Raw genomic sequence first — 17,880 nt, 5'->3', positions numbered from 1 at the left:
CTTCATTCTCTGATGAACTAGTGACAGCTTGGCTTCTCAGTTGCCCCCTGGCCCAGTGAGTACAGAACACTAGAGGTCCACCATTTGAAGTTAAGAGCAAATCTCGCATTTTGTTGAGTTTTGGTAGCAATTCGGAGAGAAGCTTGGTGGAGATGGTGAAATCAGTGGCTAAAGCAATGTTGCAGACTTTGGGTTGGAGCTTAAGTCTCCTCACCTAAGTGTGTATGTAACAGTGAAGGCGGCTGCTGATTGCATGGAGGTGAGGAGCTGTGCCTATCTGACAGCTTCAAACTGAAGAGCCAGTGGTGGAGAAGTAGAGACAATTATATCCCGGGAAAAATCAAATGTGTTTTTTACTCTCCCTCCATCTATGCTGTAATTTTAATTCTTTGCAGTAGATTGTTATGAGCAACTGCAAACATGGAAGAAAAATACATTCGCATTGGAACACTGGACTTAACTCCCTAGGTCCAAATGAGAAGCAGAAGGATGGAGAACGTGAGCAAGAAAAGGCAGGACTAGAGGGAACCTTCATCTGACGATAGATGGAGATAGAGACGGAGACCCACATTGGAGCACTGGACTGAGCCCCCAAGGTCCAAATGAGGAACAGAAGGAGAGAGATCATGAAAAAGGAAATCAGAACCATGTGGGATGCGTTCACCCTCGGATACAAGGGGACTGATCTAATGAGAGCTCACCAAGGCCAGCTGGACTGGGACTGAACGAGCATGTGACCAAACCGGAGTCTCTAAATGTGACTGACATGGGGGCTGACTGAGAAGCCATTGTCAATGGCACTGGGTCTTGTTTTGTCTGCATGTACTAGCTTTCTGGGATCCTAGTCTGTTTGGATGCTCACCTTCCTAGACCTGGAGGGAGAGGGGAGGAAACCCTGACTGCTCTTAGGACTGGAGAGGAAGGAGGGGTGGGAGTGGGGGGGAGGAGGAGAGGGAGTGGGGAGAATGGGAGGGTATGGGGAGGAGGGGAGGAAGTGGAAATTTTTATAAACAAATTAATAAAAAAATATATTCGCAACTTGTAGTTATGATCACTCAGTAGAGTTGAGGAGGAAAGGAGAGAGGTTGCTTAGAGTGCTCGGAAATAGAAACATGTGGTAGCCATTGAAACATATGAGCTATTGATTCAGAGCCCCAGCTGATCTGTTTTAAACTTACCGCCAACTTTGCTGGAAAATGTCTGTTTCCAGCCAGTGACATCAAGGCAGGACTGTGAAGCCACACTCCTATACAGCATGTTATGCAACTTTCCACGAGAGCTCTCAGAGCCTGAGCCTACTTCCCATACTTTGCATCCTTCCTCACAAGGATCAGTCCTGGGTTACTCTCTTGCAGCTTGCCAGTTTCTTCTGGCCCTGTCCCCCACCTCCTCTCACAGCATTTTCCTCAGCTATGTTCTCACATCCACAAAGAGTTTTCAGTCCAGGAAAAACTATAGCATGCCATGCATAGTCCAAGGATCTGTTGAATGAAGAAGTCACTCTAGTAGGTTCAAATATAGATACTTCCCAAATTAAAAACTAAGGCAGTTGTACTCTGAAGCTGTGTGACAGTTCTGAAGCTCTGAATTTTATTCATTGTGAATTAAGTGGGGCAGGCTGATTGGGGAGATAGAGATGACAGGCAAAGATTTGCCAAGATTTCCATATTTTAAAAGTCCTTTGATTTAGGACCTGGATTTTTCATAGCAGTAGGGCATCTGGTTAGCATGCTTGCCTGGGTCAATCCCCTACAACACAAATATGAAAGAAAAGCATCTATGGCCTAAGTCTAGAAGCTTCTATTGGAGAAGGTTGATAGCCCAGACAGAACTGAATGAACTACTAGTGATTGCAATGAGAACAGCAAGGAGAGTATGTGTCATCTTGTAACATGAGGGAGCCTGCTGGTTGGGGTTTCTGTCCCGCCCGATACCCCACAGCTGGCAAGCCCCCCCAAAAATCACACAGAGATCTTCATAAGTTATAAAACTGATTGGCCCGTTAGCCCAGAATTCTTGTTAACTCTTGTAGCTTATATTAACCCATAATTCTTGTCTGTGTTAGACATGTGGCTCAGTACCTTTTCCAGCGGGGCAGGTTACATCTTGCTTCTCTGTGATCTGGGCAGGAATGGAGGAATGTGCTTCCTCCTTCCTAGCCTTCTCCTGTTCTCATTGCCCTGCCTCTACTTCCTGTCTGGTTGACCCACCTATACTTCCTGTCCGGACAATCAGCATTTTATTAAAATACATGATTGACAGAATACAGATAATTCTCCCACACCACTTCCCACTCTTTAAAAAAAAAAAAAAAAAGGAAGATATCCATAGTCCATTTTTTGGGAATGTGGGCATAGTATTCCAGGCTACTTCCCGCTGGTTGGGGGTGCTGATGATCTTTTGAGGACCTAAAGAAAATTTAGAGTTATAATCAAGTCCTGACTGGAGTATCCTGTGAGTCTTGATTATCTCAGGCAGCAGTCTTGAACCTCTTCTGGATGAAGAACTCAGACATCTGGGCCATCTGTTCCTACTGGAGATTTCTCAGGTGGTCTCCCTTTGTCAAACTGAATTTTTCTTAACTCAGAATGAATCCACAGCCTCTCATTTTCTGTGGAAACAAAAGCAAAATCTCTTCTCCAAAGTAACATGTCTTTTGACTTCAATTTTGAAGTCAAGGTATTTTCAGAATACCTATATTAGATTAATTCAGCAGCATTTATAAACAAATATCTTTTAGCAGCTGTTGCTCCTTCCTCAACAGTCAAACAATTCAAAGAGAGCATAATAACATACAGTATTAAGATTCTCTGTGTATTTTCCATCTTTATGCAGCTTTATTTTAACCTCTATTTCTTTTATTTTTACTTTTACTTTTTGAGACAGGTTCTCTATATATCTTTGTCCTGGAATAACTTTGTTGACCAAGCTATCCTTGAACTCACAGAGATCCACTTGTCTCTACCTCCCAAGTGCTGGGATTAAAGGTGTGCTACAACACCTTGAACTCACAGAGATCTGTCTGTCTCTGCCTCCCAGGCATTGGGATTAAAGGTGTGTACCACCACACCAAACTACTCTTTTTTTCTTTTTTACCCTAAGAACTTTAACCTTTAGTCTGCATATATTTTTAACACATAGTAAACCATTTAGAACTTTTTTCATCTTTGAATCTTTCTTTACTGTATATCTCTCTTTTTCTGACCACATGAGTCTTTAATTTACCAAGCAATATCGGTAGGACTAAAGCTGTGGCTTTGACAGCTAGATCCAGCCCATTCCTTAGCTTTCCAGCCTTGTGGCTGAAGTACCGGCTGTAGCCATTTTTATTGCCACAACTCTATGGCGTTTCAAGGTTCTTGCGAGCAAGCAAGCTGCAGCATTCTGCTCACAGACCACACTCAGTCATACTGCCTGCCTGAAAGAGTCAGAGTTTGCCCTGGCAGGATGGCCGGCATTTTAAAACACTGCAGCTTTTTTCCTGCTATGGCTGAAAACTGAAAAGCATGCATTCAGCTTTTCCTCAACACAGTTTAAGTGTTTAGTGGCAGGACCTCTTAAAAGAGCTGCAAAGTTTAACAGCTAAAGCTGAGTCAGGAAGCCTCTCTTAGATGAGAGAAATTGCTGTCACCAAGAAGCCATGCTTTATTCTTTTCCAAGCTTTCTCAAGCTTTCTGTGCATTCAGTTATCCATGTGGGCGCCATCTGTAACATGAGGGCTGGCTTGTTGGGGTTTCTGTCCCACCCAGTACCCCACAGCCAGCAAGCCCCAAAGAAAATCACACACAGGATTCCATAAGATTATAAACTGATTGGCCCATTAGCTCAGTCTTCTTATTAACTAATTCTTACATCTTACGGTAACCCATAATTCTTGTCTGTGTTAGGCATGTGGCTCAGTACCTTTTCCAGCGGGAGCAGGTTACATCTTGCTTCTCTGTGGTCTGGGCAGGAATGGTGGAGGGAGCTTCCTACTTCCCAGAATTCTCCTGTTCTCATTGCATTACCTCTACTTCCTATCTGGTTTTCCCACCTATACTTCCTGCCTGGCCAATCAGCATTTATTTAAAATATGATTGACAGATTACAGACAATTCTCCCGCACCATCATCTTAATAGTGAATTAAGAATTTCATCTTTTTGCACAGGTTGCTTTTTTTTGCTGTTAATGTTTTATTAGTGTGTTCATCCTTGTATATTTCTATTGTACTTGCAATAGTATGTCCAATTGTCTATGCTTATAATAAGCCACCCTCTCAATACTCAGGGTTTAAAATAGTAATCAGGTGGCTTTCCACGTGTGTGTGTGTGTGTGTGTGTGTGTGTGTGTGTGTGTGTGTGTGTTTCATGACCCTGACATTTGAGAGGACTCAGTAGGGCTAACTAGTATTTGTTCCTTAATGTCCAGGACTTGGCTAAAATGACCTGACAGTTGGGACTCTTTTCTATTCTGACCAAGAAGAAGCGATGGTTGTGACAGGAGACAAGAGGACAGAACTCCAAGATCCCAAGTGATAAGTATCCACGATAATACAAGACCCCAAGTGATGAGTATCCACGATGATACAAGACCCCAAGTAATGAGTATCCACGATGATACAAGACCCCAAGTGATGAATATCCACGATGATACAAGACCCCAAGTGATGAGTATCCGCGATGATACAAGACCCCAAGTGATGAGTATCCACGATGATACAAGACCCCAAGTGATGAGTATCCACGATGACACAAGCTGTGAGACAAGGTAGGTGGGAAAGTGGTTTCAAAAGAAACTGCTGAGGCCAACTTCTCTTTTCCCCAAAGGAGGAAACTGAAATTTTGCTGGGCTTTTTGCTGCTTCTTTGGAGGTCGCATGGGGGAGTTCTAACTCTGCTTGGCTCTTTCACTCCTCTGAATTTAGCTACTTCCCTTTTCTGAGGCCCTGACCAAGGCAGATTTTCTGTCCAGAACAATAGTATTTCATTATCTAAAATGAGGACATGACAGCCTCTCCAAGGTATGGTTGAGGAAAAGGGTTTTTTTTATTATTATTATAGATATGAGGGAGAATACAGTAAAAAGTTTCTGCACCCCATAAGCCTCTTCTCCAAATCAGACCAAATCTCACTCTCCAAATCAGATAAAATCAAACTAAATTAGAAAAAGCCCAGGTTTAATGGATTTTGTCTGATTTGGATGGCTTTCCACCCCTGTCCCCCAGAGAGGAGAGGGGAAAGGAAGATGGGAAAATCACATGTCTGTTTTCTGGGGGAAAGTTTGAATACCTTGTGGGAGTGGTCTTGAGCATCTCTGGGAGAGGAGTCATCATTTGGCGGGCTTTCTGAGATGCAGCAGGGTTTGGAGAGAGATGGAGAGGGGGCTTGGAGTGGAGCTTCTACTTGAACATTCAACTCTTTGGATATATGGATGCCAGGGGCTGGGGTGAGGATTTCCCCAGAACATCTCAGACTCTGGGTATATGGACACAGGTTCATGTCTGGCTGCTTCCTGCAGACATGGGGTGACATGGGTGAGGAGGAGTTGGGATTGGTGAGCTCATGCTCAGCAGGAGGTGTGGGTGGAGAAACATCTGGTTAGTGTAGTGGCCATCCTGGAGACCTCAAGCATCTGTTTTTTGGTGAGAACTGGGAAGGCAGGTTGCTAGTAGAAAAACTAGATTGTTATTATTGGTACTATGAATGGGAATAGCCATGGGAAGGGTGATCAACTGCCAGGAAGAGTGGTTGCCCAGGAGAGGAAGGGTGAATGAGTGAGACATGAGAGCAGCTGTGCCCTTTAAAACCAGATTTCAGTTACTGGGTAGGTGCCCACTTGAGCCAGGAGAGGTGGTACCAATGGTGAAGTCCCAGGAACTGGTGCAGGTGCTGGCATGTCTGGAGAACCCTCTGTAGGTTGGCTTTGGCATAAATTTAGCAGGAGTGACCTGTAAAATATGCTCAAAAATGGGTGGGATCAAAATAGACTCTGGAAACTGGTAGGTTTTAGCAGACCAGATTTCTTGATATAGCAGCAGAACTTCTCCCAGGAACCTGCAGGTATATATCTGTAAGACAGCTGAAACACATTTACATCTTGGTGTCATAGCAAAAGACTATGACTTTAGGCTAAAAGGCATGAACATTTTGGAAGACAAAGGAAATTTTAAGTCTGAATCTCTGAAACTACATCTGAAACCTGTTAATCCTGGACTATGAAACCTGTGAAAGAGACACACCTGCCTGAATTTTTAGCAGGAAACTTAATAAACCGAAGGGTCCAAGAAAAAGAATATAAAAATGTAGATTCCAGAAATAGGAATATAGAAATAAAGAAATATAAAGTTGTAAGCCTAGGAGAATTAGAACAGACTGTCAGCAGTTTTTCAGTAGCTTAAGGATTAACTATTAACAGTGGGTTATTTGACTTTATAACTCATAGCTCTATTTACAAGGCGGAAACATCTCTGTAAACTTAGAGCTTAACACCCCCGGTCATCCTTGATTAACATGGATATGAGCTGCGTTAAGTTTTAGGAGATAGATATATGACCTCTGGGTTACACGCCATCCCTGCTATATGATAGCATCAAATGCTATATATAGCATCAAATGGGGGACCACAGGGCTTCAGTAAACACCTGGAAGTACCAAAGAAGACAATAGATTAAGTACAAACACTAGTTTAACTAAGAAACTCTGTTAATGAAGATTGTTAAATAAGGCAATCTGTATCTGAGTTTTACCTTGAGATTGTAAAAATTCCTTTGTTCAGACCTAATGCTTGGTTTCCCTACTATAAAAAGGTGGGTTGAGAAACGGGCCTTTGTCACAGCCTTACAAAATCCACCCTTGCTGTGGTCTCAGCTAGCTGATGAGTTTTTTGTGCCCCATAGAGATCTTTTCTTTTCTTTTTATTTTTTTTCTGGATTCTGGTTTCTGGAATAAAGTTTGTTTCTGGTTTATTAGACTTTGGTGGTCTGTCCCAATCTTTGTGCGACCCCCCTGGACCCAACATAAACTAATACGCTACCAGAACCCTATTCATCAAATGCCATCAGACAGATCTGAGAGGGATAAGTAAATAAATAGAAGTGAGACAGTTTTTCCAGTTACCCAGGCAATCCCAAGTCTCTCCATGCTTTTTGGCTAACACTGGTCTCAGAAGCAGTACTTGCCTATAGCGGTTGAGCCCAGGAGGCCTGACAGATTTTCCTGTGAGGGTAGAGTTTGGTCTACCTGTCTTGGCAGGATGAGGCAATCAAATTCCCAGTGTCCTGTTGTCCATTCAGGCAGGCTCCAGGCAGCTAATGAAATAAAAGGCAGGTTTTTTTTTCTCTGTGTTACTGAATTTGTCACATCCAAAGCAAGCCTCCAGGAGGAATTTCTTTTGCAGCCATGCGTCTTCTTGGAGTAGCTACAGGATGCTGCAGGAGCTGGCATGTCTCTCTCACATAAGAAGCTTTTTTAGTTTAATGCCGTACTCTCAGATCTGTAAAGGCAGTTGAGAATCAGGGCACCTTTACTTGTCGAATATATCTAAATTAGACATGTAAGTTAAATTTGGACATACAAGCCGGGCAGTGGTGGCGCACGCCTTTAATCCCAGCACTTGGGAGGCAGAGGCAGGTGGATCTCTGTGAGTTCGAGGCCAGCCTGGTCTACAAGAGCTAGTTCCAGGACAGGCACCAAAAACTACAGAGAAACCCTGTCTCAAAAATCAAAAAAAAAAAAATTTGGACATACAGTTTACCTAATCAGTTACAGCTTACCAATTTTAGTAAAGGCAGGAGATTAGAAGTAATATTTTAGTCTCTAGCTTTTAGCTGTGGTCCTGAGACCTAGAGTATAATCCTAATCTGTAGAAGGCAGAACCAAGTTTTTACATTGTAAACAGTTTAATATTTTAAATCAATATCAAGGGGTTTACTATTAAGTTAAAAAAATCTAGCTGCCAGTAACATTTATTCCTGTAAATTAATGTAAAGGAATGCCTTAATATCTCAGTAAATCAGTATTGTTATGTACCTGGATTTTATGACAGGGCAGGAATTATCATACAGAAATACATTGTAAGCCAAAGTGTACTGGAGAAGAATGTCTCTGTGGTGGGACCAGCACATATGGGTACACTTAGTAAAGATGGTGCTGAAGTTTTTGTTTTGATCTCAACATAAATGGCTGATATTCACATGTTTGAATTTTTCTAGAGCGGTTGTAATCTGGAGTTAAAAGTTTTACAGATTTTAAAACAAACACACATGCACACAGGCATAAAACAAGCATACTGTGGCCACATTATTTACACATGCATTCCAACAGACAGACAAAACTTTTCTCAGGAAACTGTGTCTGCTGACCAACTTAAAAATCCTGGAGTAGGCTGCAGGAGCCAGGTGAGCACACGGGTGGTCCCATTGAGGGCCAGACCAGCAGATGCTGTAAGGGAGAAGAGAAACACAAAGATGGAACACCTGTGCAGCTCAAAGTGGGAGAGCAGGGGGAATGGATCTGTTGCAGGGAGAATCCCACCATGACCAGATCACATGCCAGCAATGAGAGAGACAGTCGTGCAGAGATGGAGAAAAACAGCAAACAGGGAGAGAAGCAGGGTGGGGGCAGTGGCCAGTGTCTCTAGCAGCATGGTCAGGGTGGAATTTTTTTGGTCCCAATTCCCAGAAAGGCAGGAATCTGGAGGCCCCATGAACCTAGCCAACAAGACCAGTACTATGAAACATTGGCTACTAGGGAAGGACAGGAATACAGTACCCAGAAACCATGGACATATGGGAGTTCTGTCCACTTGTCCCCACACCAGCAAAAATTTTTAGGTATTTAGGACATATGATGTCATACAGCCAAAGGCATCTGGAAGAGTCCAGAGCAGGGAGAGAAGGTAGTAGACATGACCAGTAAACTGGTCATGACCAGTAAACTGAACTGGGCCATGGCAGGAGGGGGAGCAAGAGAGGAAGAGAAGAAAGAGCAAAGAGGAGAGGGGACCCAAGAACCATAAGAGCAAAAAGAGGGCACGTGGTTGCAATGGCAGGCTTATAAGGCTTGAGAAGCTGGGGGAAGGGAAGTACATGAGCTGGAGATGTTTAGGGTAGGGGGTGGGATGAGAAGAGCTGAGAGAAACCCATGGACTCTGTAATGTGCACTTGCAATAGTGAGAGAGGCTGGGGCCAACATGTTCTTTGGTATGCTTAGAGGTACCACAGTTAGTCATTTGTCCCCAGTTTCTTTTGGACCTGACACACTAGCACTAATAACACAGCTGAAGCACAAAGGAGTAAGAGAAATACACACAGAACTCCATCTGTGTGTCTTTCATGCCCTCCTTCAGTCTTGTGGGGTCAGGCCTTCATGGTCAGAAAAATCCATTGGAGAAAACAGGTTCCCTGGGTTATTTTTTGTTTTTGTTTGTTTGTTTGTTTGTTTGTTGAAGGATAAGATAAGGTCCAAGGATAAGAATATAAAGTGTAAATTCCAGAAATACGAATGTAGAAATAAGAAAATATAAAGTTTGTAAGCTTCCGCACTTTTCTGTGGACACCCGAACCTCGAAACAGGCGCGCGCTTTCCTGACTCGAGCCCACGAGAACGGACACATGTCCTAGGGGTTTGAACAGACGACACACACACACAAAGAGACCGGCTCATCTGCCAAGAGCAAGTGGCAAATGGCAGCTTTATTAAGCATAAGTCGGATATATATACTGTGGGGCAAAAGGACACCAGCCCCCCATCAGGATCAAGGAAAGAGAAAAGTCAGGGGGCTGCACCCAAGGTCAGAGAGCAGCTGAACCGAGAAAAGAGGAAGCCAGGTGGGCGTGCTCAGGCTCAGAGAAAAGCTGACCCTGGAACCTTGCCTGCGGGCGAGAACCTTGCTTGCAGGTGGAATTACCATGACAGAAGAGTTCTCTCTGAGCTACACCCTTGGGCCGTAGGTGATATTAACATAACAGGAGAGGGCAGTTCTATGCCACACCCTCAAACTGATGCAGTGGAACCAGGAAGCAGAACAGCCCTGCATAGCGCCTCGGGAAAAATGGGGAACCTGTGTACCTACAAAAGTTGTAAGCCTAGGAGAATTAGAACAGACTATCAGCAGCTACTGTACACTTTGACCTGAGATGCAAGCTCATAGCCAGAAGACCTGACTTAGGGACTGGTACATCCAAACCAAAAATAAATATTCACTGGATTCTGTCGTATGGTTGAGTATTTCATATATGTCCTGATATAAACTCAGGTTGATACTGTACCCAAAGCTATTTTAGCTTTTCTGTTAAGTTTTGCTCAACAAAGCAAAAGGAAAATTTGCTCTTTTCCTCCAAATATCATCTCAGGGGAAGTACAAGGGGAAGGCCTCATTGAAGAGGACCTTTATGTCATTGTGGTAGAGAGCCTTGGGGTTTCCACTGCCCTGAATGGAATGGCAAAAGGTACACATAACCAAAGAAGCAGAAGTGCTTGATGACCACAAGTGAAACTGGGTCTCTCGAGGGCAGTTTTCGGCAAGTGTCAAGGCCTAAACATTCACCGAGGAACAAAATACAGAGAATTGACAGCTGTGCACCAACCCATTTGTTGCCTACTGAGTACTTGCCACATATCAGGTCCTGAGCTGGGCTCCAGGAACCTGAATCCTGGAGCCATTAACACAGTTCTCAGAATGTGAACTAACAAAAATCCAACTTCAGAGAGTCGCAGTACAAAATAATATAAAAGACAAAGGTGGGGGGATCTGAGAAGACTGGCATTAAGTTGGCTTTTACAGATAAGCAAGATGCCACCCGTCAGAGAGTGCAGCACTGTGAAGTGTTTAAGTGTGCATCAACAAGGGTGCTTTGCACTGAGTTAAAGTGTAAACTCTAGTGTACAGAGGGTTGTGTTAAGAGAAGAGGGGAATTCAGACCACAGTAACCTTGAGTACCAGGTTATCAGCTTTGAGCGCTGGGTTGTGAGCTGAAAATAAAAGGGATATTTGAAAGACTTAAAATAGGACAGCAACATGGTTAAATCGATATTTTAGAACTGCTAATTGGACAATATTATTTCCAGTGATTTAGGTCCTAGAGAAGTTAGTGTCATGAAAAACAGATTTATGTGAGTCCTGCATACGAGAGGAAATTTGGTATTGGACTTTCAACTTGGAGTTCAACTTGTTTCACATAACGATTTCAGTTGTACCTGTGACAAATGTCATGATTTCATTTTTTATTTATAGAATCATAAAATTCTACTGTGACTATATATCATGTTTCCTTTCCATTTATTGTTGCCTGGTTCTAGTTCAGGCAATTATAAATAGTACAGAAATAAATGTGGATGTGTAGGTAAGGTTCTCTGTGGCATAGGAGGTTGAAATGGCCATTCTATTTTTAGTTTTCTGAGGAGCCTCCATACTTATTTCCACAGTGGCTGCACAGGTTTGTTTTCCCACCAGAAATGAATAAGGGTTCTCCTCCCTGCCCCATTCTTTTCTACATTTGGTTTTTTGTTTTGTTTTGTTTTGTTTTTTCGGATCATGGTCATTCTGGCTGGACTGAAATGGAATTTCAAAACAGTCTTGTATCTCTTTGTTGATTTTGAACACTTTCCAAGTAGTTATTGTCCATTTGTATTTCTTCATTTGAGAATAGTCTATTTAGTTCATTGACACATTTATTGGTTGAGGTGCTTTATTTTTATGCATTCCATTTTTACAGTTTCCTATATATATTAGAAATTAATGACTTGTCTTACGTGAATAGGTAAATTTTCCCCATTTAGTAGGTTTTTTCTTCATTCTAGTGTTGTTTCCTGTGCTGTGAATTAGATGTTTTAATTTCATGTAATCTCTTATTTGTTACTTCTTAGAACTATTTCCTATGTATTAGAGTTCTTTTCCAAAAATGCCTGTATCTTCAGGTATTTACTTAGAGTTTCTTCTAACAATTGCAAAGTATCTCGTCTCATCTTGATGTCTTTGATTCATTTTGAATTGATTCTGTAGAGGGTGAGAAGAGATCTAGTTGTTTCCTTTTATGTGTAAATCATTTCCCCCGAATCACTTTTAAAGGAGCTATTTTGTCTCCAATTTTTATTTTGGACAGCTTTTCCAAAATGAGATGACTGTAACTATATGGCTTTATTCCCAGGTCTCTATTCTAGTCCACTGATCTACATATCTGTTTTGTGGCAGTGCAATGCTATTCCTGTCACAATAACTGTGTAATACTATTTGAGATTGGATATTGTGACATATTCTGCATTACTCTTTCTGCTAAGAACTAGAGTAGTAATCAGGAGTTTTGTGCTTCCATATGAGCTTTAAGATTGTCTTTTCTTGTTCTGTGAAGAATGCCATTTTGACAGGATATGTACATTGCTTTCAGTAATATAGCCATATACACAATATTATGTCTATCTGAAAGAATAAGAAGTAGTTCCATCTTCTAGTGACGTTCTCAGTTTCTTTAATTTCTTAAGTTTTCCTCATAGGTCTTTTACTTTTATCGTTAGGCTTATTCCCAACTATTTCTTAAAAGCTATTATGAATGGGATTTCCCCCAACTTCATTCCCAGTGAGTTTGCTTTTAATATATAGAAGGGGTACTATTTTGTGTGTTAATTTTTATATCCTGTTCCTCTACTTAAAGTGTTCATTAGAGCGCATAGTTTCCTGGTGGAATCGTTAGGGACTATTAAGTATAAGGCGGTGCTGTCTGCAAATGGCAGGAATCCACCTGCTTTACAGTTTTTGTTTCCTCTTTCTCAATTCTCTTGTCTTAATGTCTATGGTTTTATATTTAATAACAGTGGAAGTAATGTGCATCCCTTTTTCATTATAGATTTCAGAGGAAATGCTCCCAGTTTTCCCCAATTAGTACAACACTAATACTTGTTGTATACTACCTTTATTATCTTGAGATGATCTTTTCTTCTGTTCCTAGTCTCTTTGGGGCTTTATCATGAAGGGATGATGGACTTTTTCCAAGACCATTTTTTTCTTTGATTACTTTGATCATGTGGTTTCTCTTAGTCTACTTATGTTCTAAATTATACTTACTTATTTACTCATGTTGAAACATTCATGCATCCTTGGTGTGAAAACAACTTGGTCTTGTATATAATTTTCTTAATATGTTCTTCATTTTAGCCTGCAAGAATTTTATTGAAGCTACTTGGATCAATATTCATCAGAGAAATTGACTTATAATTATTATTACGATTCTGTTTAAGTTCTCTATAACTTTTTGTTTGGATTTTGGTAGGTAGTTTGTCTCCAAATTTATCCATTTTTCTATGTTTCTCAGTTTGAGAAGGAATATAAGTTTTCAGTATATCACTTAATGATTCTTGCATTTTACCAATTTTTTAGTTTGGGTCTTTTCTCTTTTTGTACAAGTTTGGTAGGGATTTGACAATCTTTTTTTTCAAACTTTCGGTTGGTACTCGATAATATTCTTTTCATCTCTGTTTCCTTATCTTCTGCCTTGATATTAATTATTTTTTGCCATAGACTACTTTAGAGTTTGGACTTTCCTTGTTTTCTAAGACTTGATGTATATCCTTAAGTAATTTATTCTAGATCTTTCTGGTTTTTTTTAAGTACTCAAAACTATATTTTTCTGCATAAAACTGCTTTAGTTATATTCCAGAAGTTCTGATCTAATGTAGTTTCATTTTCATTTGGTTATAGGGTTTTTGAATTCTTCAAAAGGCCTGCTGTGTTAGCCCCGCACTTTTCTGTGAATTCCCACACCCGATTCAGGCTTTCCCGAACCAAGTCCATGAGAATGGACGATTGTCCTAAGGGTTGAAGCACAAAGACACAAGAGACCTGCTCATTCACCAAAGAGTAAATGGCCACTTTATTAAACTCAAGTCGGGTATATATATTAGTGGGCAAAGGGGGCAAAAGGGCAAGGCCCCCTCCCATCAGGAGCAGTGGGAGAGGATGACAGGCGCCATCCAAAGGCCAGAATCAGCTGGAACCTTGTTTACAGGTGGAATTACCATAACAAAAGACAGCCAAGTTCTTTCTAAGCTATACCCTCAGGCCGGTGCTAGTGCAGAATCTCCAGGGAGCCAGAGGTCAAAGGGTCCTGCGGATCCCCACGAAAAAGGAAAAAAGGCGTGGGTACCTACACTGCTGGTCATTCAAGAATGTTCTATTCACTGAGCTTTCCCCCTTCTTCCCCTACTCCCTTCTCTCTAACCCTCTCCCCTTCCAACAACCCACCCACCCCCCCATGCACCCGAGCTTGCCTGGCACTCTTGTCTACTTCCAGTCTCCAGGAGGATAACTACATGATTTTCTTCAGGTTCACCTTCTTATTTAGCTTTTCTAGGATCACGAATAAAGGGCTCAAAGACCTTTAATTATGGCTAGAATCCACATATGAGTGAGTACATACCATATTCCTCTTTTTGGGTCTGGCTTACCTCACTCAGTAAAACGATTTCTATGTCCATCCATTTGCATGCAAAATTCAAGATGTCATTGTTCTTTACCGCTGAGTAAAACTCTAATATATATATGTTCCACACCTTTTTTAACCATTCTTCTATTGAGGGGCACCTAGGTTGTTTCCAGGTTCTGGCTATTACAAATAGTGCTGCTATGAACATAGTTGAACAAATGCTTTTGTGGTATGAAAGGGCATCTCTTGGGTATATTCCCAAGAGTGGAATTGTTGGGTCTTGAGGGAGGTTGACTCCCAGTTTCCTGAGAAACCGCCACACTGATTTCCACAGTGGCTGTACAAGTTTGCATTCCCACCAACAATGGATGAGAGTTCCCCTCTCTCCACATCCTCTTCAGCATAGGCTATCATTGGTGTTTTTGACTTTACTGGATTTTTGGGATCCAGTCTGTTTGGAGGCTCACCTTCCTGGACCTGGAGGGAGTGGGGAGGAACTTCCCACAGGGCAGGAAACCCTGACTGCTCTTAGGGATGGAGAGGGAGGAGGAGAGGGAGTGGGGGGAGTGGGAGGGTGTTGGGAGGAGGGGCGGAAATGGAAACTTTTATAAATTAATAAACTTTAAAAAAAACAAAAACAAAACAAAACAAAAAAAAGAATGTTCTATTCAGTTTCCTTGTATTTGTGTCATTTTTTATTTGCCCTTGCTACATAACTATAGGTTTTTCTTTTTTGTACTGTAACCTGGTTAGACACAAGATATTATGTTGATAATTTTATGTTTGCTAAGATTTATGGTCTAGAATGTAGTCTGTGTTAGAGAAGGTTGACAAGTTCCTTAGAAGAATGTTTATACTGTCTGTTGGAAGAAATGTTCTGTAGACACCTGTGAAGTCCATTTACTTTAAGTATGGTTTAACTCTGAATTTTTTTAACCTTTAGTTTGCATGACTTACCATGAAATGAAACTGGAGCATTGAAATTACCCAATATTATTGTATTGTGGTCCACCTGACCTTTTATGTCCACTGGACTTCGTTTTATGAAATTGGGGACACCGATATTTAATGCATATATTTTTACATTGCCATATTTTATAAGTATTCCATTTTTTTACTATGAAGTAGTTTTCTTTATTCTTTCTAAATTCGAATTTAATTACTTCATTTGGTAGAAGAGTGGCTGTGTCAGATTCATTCGTTTCCATTAACTTGATTGTTTTCTATCCTTTGGTTATTTGTCTGTGGTTATCTTAACTAGTAAGTGTGTAAGTGGTTTGTGTGTGTGTTTACTAGTAATGTGTGTTTCTTGGAGATAACAGAAAGTTGGATCTAGTTGTTTTTTTAAAACTTAATCAACGAGTATTTTTCTCTTCATTGGTGAACTGAATCCACTTGCATTTAATGTTATTATTAAACTATATTTATTGAGTCTGATAATTTTGTTAGCTGTTTATTGTTTGATTTTCTCCCTAATCATTATTTTAGGGATTTCTGATTTATTGTGCTAGATGTGATTAACCCTTTCTCAGCTCTTCTTTGTTTAGATATTTTCCTTTGAAATGTGCTTCCTGTGCTCTTGTATTTGAGGCTATCTTCCCTTCTCTGCCTTTTATGTTATCTTCTACAAAGATGAAGTTGGTGTTATAAACTGCTTTGGTGTGTGCTTATTTTAAAATCCTTAATATTTCTCTCTATTTAAAAATATGTCTTTGTGATGTAAAACTCCTGATAGGCTGAAATTTATTTTCAGTGCTTGAAACACACCATCCCATGATTTTCTGTCCTTGAGAGTTGCTGATATTGTTTAGATGTTTCTGCCTTTGTAAATGAACTGGTGTTTTTCTCTTACCACTTTCAGTATCATTTTGTTCTGTAGTTTTGAGATGTTGACTATACTATGCAGTGGATAAGTACTTTGGCCATGTCTATATGGTATTCTAAGTGGCTCTTTGAATATCTATTTCTTTGTCTAAGAATTAGGAAATTTTCTTCAATAATTTTCTGGAATAGGTTCTCTGTGCCTTCGTAGTGTTTGTCTCTGCTCTTTCATCCCTCCTATAGTTTTGTGAGTTTGGTCTATTTACTGTAGCCCAGAACTCTTGGACACTGCAGTCATACTCATTTGCTTTCTTTTTCTACATTAATATTTGATGATCAGTGTTTTATTCACCTTTCTCCAAATTATTACTGGGTCTGTATTGGAAAAATGTCTGATGTTTTCTTGTGCTGCCTTTGTAGTGAGGCTTTCCCCTTCTCTTCATGTCAAAGGCCTCAGCCAGCAGCATTAACTGCATTAGTGAGCTGCACAGATTCTCTCACCATCGCCCTCCTTAGACATCCTCAGGTTCTACCTCCTGGGATAGCTTTGAGCTGAAAGTTGTCCTCAAGCTCACTGGGAGCATGGAAAACAGCCACAGCACACAGGGCTGGTGTTTGTACTTTCAGAGCCTCTGAGCGTTAACCTACTGGAGGAGTGACTCTCCAGTATTGTGTATATCTTTGCCACTTCAGAATTCTCAGGTTCTATATCATAATAGCAAATAATAGCTCCAAACCTTGATATACCTTCTGGCCTAAGGATCAAAGCTACTAAACTCTAGGTTAATTCTCAGTTAATGGTGTTGGAGATGATGACCTGTTCTTCGCCACCAGAGACAAGTCTTTTTCCTTATGCAGTTCCTAGCCTAAGCCAACCTCCTGATACCTGTATCCTAGAAACACCAGTGTTGCTATAGCAACCTGATAGTTCCTTATTTATATTTGACTGGACCATATATGTAGGATATGATCCAATGATAATCTCTTTTCAAGATTTTTATATGGATTATTTCTCAGGACTTATTGACTGGGAGCTTGGTCTCTAGTATGGCAGTATTGAGAGCCTAATAGAAAGTAATCGGTGTTGTTTTAACTTAGGCACAGTGTCTGTGCCCTAATCTACTGCTATTTCAGCCTGCAATTGCAAATCTGCAGTTACTGGCCTGCTTCTCCTGCTGCTCAGGCTGTAGCCTGGAGGGAAGTCTGTTCCCAAAGGCTCTAGCTCTGGTGCTGCCACTGAGGTAGCTTTAGCTAAATCTCAATCGCTCTAATTATAAATAAGACTTGAAATTCAAAGGCTGGAGGGAAAACGTGTGAGCTCGGAGAGGCTGGGTAGCAAAAACCTAACCCTCTCTCCTTGTTGGCATCCACAGGGGCCAAATCAAAAATCTCCTGCGCCACTACAAATCTATCCCTACTATTTCCTGAAGTCTAACTATCTCTCCCAATGAATTACTTTCTGTCAACTAATTATTGACTCAGCCTTTTGACCCAAGGTTAATTTTATTTAATCAATGCAAATGCAAACTCGAGGCTCATGGTGAGATTAAATATCCTCCGACAAATTAGATCATGGCAGTCTCCACCTCAGGAATGAATTGATGCTATATACGTAGAGTAGACTGGATCTGGCAGGAGTTAATTCATGTTCGATCATGTAGTTAGAA

General features: G+C 41.0%; 1 protein-coding gene across 2 annotated transcripts in view; it reads left to right on the top strand.

Annotated features, from left to right (window-relative positions):
- The window catches only part of LOC125407675 (uncharacterized), a 108,828-nt gene that overhangs the window by 12,668 nt on the left and 78,280 nt on the right, over positions 1-17,880 (top strand). The window contains exon 2 of one of the 2 annotated variants that reach the window (XM_087905460.1): positions 4,409-4,747. The exons of the other annotated variant lie outside the window; for it this stretch is intronic. Coding sequence (XP_087761586.1) covers positions 4,726-4,747 — 22 coding nt within the window. The 5' untranslated portion in view covers positions 4,409-4,725. The remainder of the gene's footprint in view (positions 1-4,408; positions 4,748-17,880) is intronic. 2 annotated transcript variants of the gene reach the window in all.

This window comes from Myodes glareolus, chromosome 4, assembly GCF_982192425.1.
Source record: "Myodes glareolus chromosome 4, mMyoGla1.1, whole genome shotgun sequence".
NCBI classification, from domain to species: domain Eukaryota; kingdom Metazoa; phylum Chordata; class Mammalia; order Rodentia; family Cricetidae; genus Myodes; species Myodes glareolus.
The sequence above is the reverse complement of the archived record's forward strand: the minus strand, read 5'-3'. Positions and strand labels throughout refer to the sequence as shown.